Source organism: Belonocnema kinseyi, chromosome 3, assembly GCF_010883055.1.
Source record: "Belonocnema kinseyi isolate 2016_QV_RU_SX_M_011 chromosome 3, B_treatae_v1, whole genome shotgun sequence".
In the NCBI taxonomy this organism is placed as follows: Eukaryota; Metazoa; Arthropoda; class Insecta; order Hymenoptera; family Cynipidae; genus Belonocnema; species Belonocnema kinseyi.
Genome location: NC_046659.1, coordinates 154,314,520 through 154,322,234, shown reverse-complemented (window position 1 = coordinate 154,322,234; position 7,715 = coordinate 154,314,520). Strand labels below are relative to the sequence as shown.

At 23.8% G+C, this 7,715-nt stretch overlaps 1 protein-coding gene across 1 annotated transcript in view; it reads left to right on the top strand.

Annotated features, from left to right (window-relative positions):
• Positions 1 to 597: 597 nt before the first annotated feature.
• The window catches only part of LOC117170126 (conserved oligomeric Golgi complex subunit 5), a 22,776-nt gene continuing 15,658 nt past the window's right edge, over positions 598 to 7,715 (top strand). The window contains exons 1-5 of the mRNA XM_033356665.1: positions 598 to 779; positions 871 to 963; positions 4,819 to 4,943; positions 5,013 to 5,232; positions 5,331 to 5,473. Coding sequence (XP_033212556.1) covers positions 740 to 779; positions 871 to 963; positions 4,819 to 4,943; positions 5,013 to 5,232; positions 5,331 to 5,473 — 621 coding nt within the window. The 5' untranslated portion in view covers positions 598 to 739. The remainder of the gene's footprint in view (positions 780 to 870; positions 964 to 4,818; positions 4,944 to 5,012; positions 5,233 to 5,330; positions 5,474 to 7,715) is intronic.

Here is a 7,715-nt window from a genome sequence, read left to right as displayed (position 1 = left end):
ATTAAATGAGATTTCAAAGGCCTCCTGAAAAATTCTAGAATATTTTTTAATTTATTACAAGGAATTTTTTTGATCTTTCAAAAGTTCCTTATATAATATTAAATTGATTTCAAAAAGGATTTGAAATAATTTGTAGAATTTTAACAGATTCCAATGAATTTTTAATTGATTTCAATATGTAATTTAAAGGAATTTCAAAGGGTTTGAAATATTTTGGAACATTCTTAAAAATTTGGAGGGATTTTATGAAATTAAATTCAGTAATTTTATGGGAGTTCAAAGAATTTGAAGTATTTGAGGGAATTTGTAATTATTCCAAGGCATTTTCAAAAGCTTTAAAAAGTTTTAATATAGATTTCAAAAGATTTTAAATATTTGAAAGAATTGTATCATATTCTGAAAGATTTTAAATTAATTCCAATAATTGATTGGGGGTTTAAATGGTTTAAAGTATTTGTGGGAATTTTTAATTATTGCCAGGTATTTTGAAGAGCTTTAAAAAGTTTCAACGAGTAGTAAAGTATTAATGATGACTTAAATTCCGCGCCAAAATCCGCCATTTTTCTACTGAACTCTGACGTTCGACGTCATCATCGGAGGTGCCGTTCCGATTTTTGACACTTGCTTACGTTTTGATGTGTTTTTGACAAGCAAATTAAAAAATAGTTTAATTTTAATGTATTCCTGTAGATTTTTTAAATAAAAAATAGAATTGTTGTCTTTTGTATTTATTTAAAATATGAATGACACAACCGATTGGCAAAGTATTGAAAAAGACGGTAATTTCCGAACCATAACCTCAAAATTTGTCTAACCTGTTTTTTGTTTTCTTCCAATAATTAACTATTCAAAAATCTCTTTTTTAAACAGATTTCTTAAAACAATTTCTAAGTGACAATGAACAGCAAAGTGCCGTTAGTCAGATACTATCCGTAACTCAACAACTTAATAGGTTAGGTGAAGGTAAGTTAAAATCTTTAGATTTTGTTTCATTTTCAAGGTTTTAAATCAGTTTGTTTAATAATTTTTAAAACAATTGGTTACCAATTCGCTATTTTATTCTCTAAAAATTAAGGTATTTAATTAAATTTGAAACAGGGTGTCTAGCGTACTGGAAATCCTCGAAAACCTGGAAAAGTCATTTAATTTTGCTCATGGTTTGAGGGTTTATCTCTGATTGAAAATTTAACTATTTAGTTGAAAATCTTTGTCTTTTTTCGTTAAAAATTAATTTTCTAATTTAAAACTTTAGCTATTCCAGTTGAATATTCATAATTTTTTTGAAAATTCAACTACTTTGATGAAATCCCATTTTTTTGCTGAAATTCAATTTCTTTTTTATACAAAATTATTTTTTTCAATTAAACCTGTGACTATTTCATTTTTGGCTGAAAGTTGGTTTTTTTTTAAAGGAAAATTCAACTACTTTGGCTAAAACTTGAACGACTCTATAAAAAATTAATGTTTTTTAGTTTGAGGGTTTATCTCTGAAGCTTTAATTATTTAGTTGAAAATACATCTTTTTGTTGAAAATACATCTTTTTGTTGAAAATTCCTTTCTTTTTTTGTTAAAAATTAATTTTATCAATTAAAAATTTAACTATTTCAGTTGAATATTTATCATTTTAGTTGAAAATTAATTTATTTGGTTGAAAATTTAACTACCTTGTGGAAATCTAATGTTTTTGCTAAAATTAATTTCTTTTTGTTAAAAAATTATTTTTTTTTTAAACTAAAAATGTAACTATTTCATTTTTGGCTGAAAGTTTATTGTTTTTTAATTTAAAACTCATATACTTCGGAAAAACTTAAAAAACTGAAAAAAAATTAATATTTACAATTTAAGGGTACTTTTCTGATTGAAAATTTAAATACTTGGTTGGAATCTCATTTTTTTCATGAAATTCATTCTTTTTGTTAAAAAATTATTTTTTTAAACAAAAAATGCTATTATTATTTTTGGCTGAGAGTTGATTGGTTTTAAGTTGCAAATTCAACTGCTTCGGTAAAACTAGAAAAACTTTGTTAAAAATTAATTTTTTTGTTCGAAGGTTCACCTCTGATTGAAAAAAAAGAATTTTGATAAAAAAATATTTTGTTTGTTTTTTGAAGATTAATCATTTCAAACGAAAACCCATTTCTTTGGTTTGAAGTTAAATTATTTGGTTGAAAACTTGTAGAAAATTGGTATTTTTAAATTAAAATTTTACCTACTTAATTAAAAATGATTTTTTTTTTGTTGGTTTTTTGTGTGTTAAGTATTAGCTAATTAATTTTTCCTTGAGAATATATCTTAATGTTGAAAGTTTAAAATTTCTTGTTGAAAATTCAACTGTTTTTTTGTTGAAAATTCATTTTTGTAACTAGAAAATTGATGTATTATGTAAAAAAGACCTATTATTCCAGTTGAATATTCCATAATTATACTCAAAAATGCATATCTTTGGTTGAACATTAATTTTTCGACTAAAACTGTAAGTATCCAATTTTTGATTTAAAAATGATCTTTTTAGTGTATTTTTGGTAAAAAATTAAACTTCTTGTTTAAAAATTCATCTATTTGTTTTAAAATTAAACTTTTCCAGTTAAAGATTCATAATTTTGAAACTTCTTCACTTTGGTTGAAAATTGAACTGTTTCGTTTAAAAATTCGTTTTTTTTTGTTGTTGAAAATTAATGTTTTCAACTGAAAGCTTAACCTTTCCATTTTTGTTAAAATTTCATATTTTTTTGTGGAAAATTCCAGTATTTGTTTCTAAATTTGAGTTTTGCGGCAAATATGAATATGTTACTTTTAGTTGACCGGGAAAATAGAATGTATATAAAATATATAAAAATAATATTATAATATATAAAATTTATATAAATATATTGGGAATGGTGGTCTACCATTTCGCCACCAGGTGCCGAAAACTGGAACTAGAAAGAGTAGGTCAAATTTTAAAGTTGTACATTAATATTTTCATAAAAGTGTTTTTACGATAGGTTTGTGAAGTATAAAACAATGATTGAATACTAAAAAACAAATCTTCATAAAAAACAAATAGTCTTAGATAAAATATCCATCATCTTATAGAGTGAAAAAACACATTTTTGTCAAATAGGTTTAAAAACAATTATTTCACTATTTCATGTAAGTTTCAAGGAATTTAAGTTTCAAAATGCAACTTTTAAATTTCAAACTTTTAAAATAGAAGTTTAAAAGTGTTTTAATTTAATAATTTTGTACACTTTAAAACTGAATAATTTTCATTAAATGAAGTTAATCAGCCAAATAAAAAATTTAATAAGTTGTAGAATTCAGAGATTCAGATTCAGTTTTAAAAATATAAATCCACGTTATCATTTTCAATGTTCTAAAGTCTAAATAGAAGAATCAATCAATGAATTAAAAAAATTTCAAAATTATATAATTTAAAGTAATTTTAAGCCAGAAAAATAAAAAATTGAACGATTACATTTTTTTATAAACTGTACACTTCTTAAACTAAAAGTTAAATTACTTATATTTTAAATGGTTAAAAATCCTTCAAATGCTTCCAAATTTCATGTTTGATAATTTTGTAAATATAATCACTGAAAATTATCTTTGCAAAATAAAAATCATTAATTTTCACAGGAAATGTTTTTTAATCTTCTGAAGCCATTCAACATCCTTAAAAATCTTTTAAATTTTTTGTACGAAATCTGCCAAAATCTATATTCTGTTTTATATTATGCCGTGGGCTATTTACACCGAAATTTTGTTACTTATAGCCGGATTTTGTCAATACACGTAGACACTTTGTTTAAATTATTTCAAATCATTTCAAATTTGTAATTGAATTTGAATTTTTTCAAAACTTCTAAATATTTCAACTTCCTTGAATTTATTTATAGAATAATATATGTTCAATTGTTATTTATACATCGAAATTCAACAATTTGACTTCCAAATTAAAGTTTTTTTTTGAATAGAAAAATTAAAATTTAACGTTCAAAAATTAGTTTTAAACATTTTAATGTAATTACTGATTTTAAATAAACAGTCAGATATTTCTAAATATTAAGTCATTCTTATTTTTCTTATTTAAATTTTGTTTAATTGAATGGTTTAAAGGTTCAATATTTTAGACTAAAATAATATGTTAAATTTAATAAAAGCTTTTAATTATGAATATATTATTTTAAGGTTATTTAAAAATTGAAAACAGTTTATAAAGTTTCAATCAGGCATTTAAATTTGTTTAAGTAATACGATTTTTCAATTGAAATAGTTTACATAATTTTAAACGTTAGATACTGGAAATTGTAAAATTGCGAACTGATTTCGAATCATCTTGTAAAATTAATTATTATTCACTTTTTAAATCTTAAAGAACAATTCAATTTTTAAAATCATTTTTAATTTATATTCACAGTTGATCAGCTAAAAATGTTTTTTATCTAAAATCTTCGATTTCAAACGCTTCTAATTTTGAATGGCTTAAGTCTTTAAAACTGAATTATAAAATTCTTCAAAATAAAATGTTAAAAAGGACGATTTTGGAAATTCGCATTGTAAACTGAATGATATCATAAAATACATTTTTATGCGGTAACTAAAATGCATCTTTAACATCGTACCTATTCTTTTTAGTTCCGATTTTGTGTCACCAGATGGCGCATCGCCGTTTAACCATTCCCAATAGATATATAAGTTAAATAAATTAGTTCATAAGAATGTATTTTTAATTTCGATCTTAAAATAATGATTTATAATCAATAATATGAACGAATTTACGTGTAAAGATAGATACAATTGTGAAATTAATTAGAAAATTATATTTTATTTTTTAGCCATTGCAGTTTTGGATGCGGAATTGCAAAAGCAGGTACTCGCCAATTACGAAGATTTACTTTCTCAAGCAACATGGGTAGAGAAACTCGAAGAGGTTTTAGCAGTGATGCAGAGTCATGTGCAGGTAAGTTTTAAATCTTAAAAAAGTGTATTTATTTTAATTTTTAATTTGTTAATTTAATATTCTGCGTAGAGCCTTTTATCGGCTGTGGAACGATTGCGAGGAAAGGTTGTCGAACCTTTCAACCGAATAGAAACGCAAACATTAATGCTTGCGAGGCTTCATGAAACTTCGGATTTATTACGTAAAATTGCGAGAATGCAGCATTTGTCGAAACGTTTGAATTCACAAATGAGTAGCAGTAATAATGGACCTGACGTTGTTAAAGCTGCCAATTGCCTTCACGAGCTTGGTAAATTTATTACAAAATTGATAAAAATAATAGATATTCCTTCATTTTACTTGATCAGTTGACATTTTATTTAATAAATTTAAACTAATTTCCAACAGAATTGCTAATATCGGACTCGGATTTAAGTAATTTAGACATAATCGCAGATGATCAACAAACAATAAAATCTCATAGAATGACGGTGCAAAAAGTAGCCACTCATGCTTTGACTAGTGGATTGCAAGCTAAAGATAGAGGACAGGTATTTTTATGCTTAATTTTTCCATTTTTTCCACTGATTTTAGATATTTCAAATATTCCAAGCGGTTTCAAAATACTTTGCACAAATTTCAGAATCATTTCAAATGTTTAAAAAGATTTCACAAAGGTTTCAAAGCATTTCGCAAAAATTTCCGAAAGATTTTAAACATTTTTAAAGTATTTCGATCATTTGAGAAAGATTTCCAAGATCTTACAAAGATTTCACAACGATTCATAAAATTTCACAAAGATTTTAAACATTTAAAAGATTTCAAAAGGTTTCAAAATACTTCACAAAGCTTTCAGAAAGACTTGACAAAGATTTTAAGGATTTCGCAAGGATATAAATTAGTTCAAAAGGTGTGCACATCAGATTTCAAATATTTTAAAAGGTTTTAAAAAGTTTAAAAATATTTAGTAAAATTGCAAAAGATTTCACGAAAATTTTGAACAGACTTCAAACATTTAAAAACTAATTAATTACAAGATTTGAAAAAGATTTTCAAGATCCCAAAAATATTTCAAAGATTTATCGTATGTTCAAAAGATTGAGAAAAGATTTTAAATATTTGAAAGATTTTAAACGATTTCAAGATACTTTAAAAGATTTCAGAATTATTTTAAATATTCAAAAATATTTTACAAGATTACACAAAGATTTGAACCATTTCACAAATGTTTCAAAGATTTTAAACTATTTGAAGGATTTAAAACGGTTTCATAAGACTTCGTAAAAATTGCAGAAAGATTTAAAATATTTTTAAAAAATCCAGAAGATTTCACACAAATTTCAATCATTCAAAAATATTTCGAACCTTTTAAAAGTTTTCACAAAGGTTTCAAAGATTTGAAGGATTTCACAAGCATATCACTTATTTCACGAAGGCTTGTTCGTTAGATTTCAAACGATTTCAGAAATATTTCAAGAATTTTCAAGATTTCACAATGGTGTTTACATCAGATTTCAAAGATTTTAAACCATTTAAAAATATTTCACAAAAGTTTAAAAGATTTAAAAATATTTTAAGGAATTAACATGGTTTCAAAAGACTTTACAAAGATTTCAGAAAGATTTCACAAAGATTTCAAAGATTTCACGAAGGTTTCAACGATTTTAAGGATTTTAAAGATTTTACAAGGATATAAATTATTCCATAAAGGTGTATACATCAAATTTCAAATTTCAAAATCAGTTGAAGCTATGTGACAATTTGGAAATTATTATTAGACGCTAAAATAACCTTTAAAGCAGCACTTTTAATATCTCTTAAAAGTAAATGATTGCTATTACTCAAGTTGTATTCTCATATTTTGAAAATTCTTTTTTTTTATGTTGAAAACTGGTTTTTTCAACTGAAAATTTAACTATTATATTTTTTGTTGAAAAATTAGCTTCTTCAGTTGAAAATGTTACTGTTTGGTTGAAAATTCATGAATTTTGTTGAAAATTAATTTTTTCTAAGTAGAAAAGTATTCTTCTTTGTTGAATATTTATTTTTTTAGCAGAAAATTCATTTCTTTGGTTGAAAATTTAACTATTTTGTTAAAAATTCATTTTTTATTGAAAATTAACTTTTTTAACGCAAAATAGATCTTCTTTAGTTGTAAATGTTACTATTTGGTTGAAAATGGATTTATGTTGTTAAAAAATGGTTTGTTTTTTGTTAAAAGTCCATTTTTTATCTGAAATAATAACTATTTCCTTTATGTTGAAAATTAATCTCATTACTCGAAGCTTCATTTTTTTGGTAAAAAAAGTAATCTCATTAGTGGAAACTTCATGTTTTTGATTGTTATGGTTGTCTTTCTGGTTGAAAATTTATTTTTTTAAATTGAATACTCGTATTTTTTGGTAAGAAATTCAAATTTTTAGGTTGAAAATTGAACTATTTGCTTAAAAATTTGTGAATATTGTTGAAAATTCGTCTTCTTAGACGAAAACTTATACGATTGATTGAAAATTCGTCTTTTATGATAGAAAATTAATTTTCTTGGTTGAAAATTGAACTATTTGGTTAAAAATTTATCTAATATGTTCAAAATTGGTATTTTCTGGCATAAAATTAATTTTCTTGTAAGAAAATTTAACTATTTGGTTAAAAATATTTCTAATATTTTAAAAATTGGTCTTTTCTGGTATCAAATTAATTTTCTTGGTTGAAAATTCAACTATTTGGTTACAAATTTATCTTTTTGGTAGAAAATCAATATTGTTGTTTAAAAATTTGTGTCACTTGTTGACA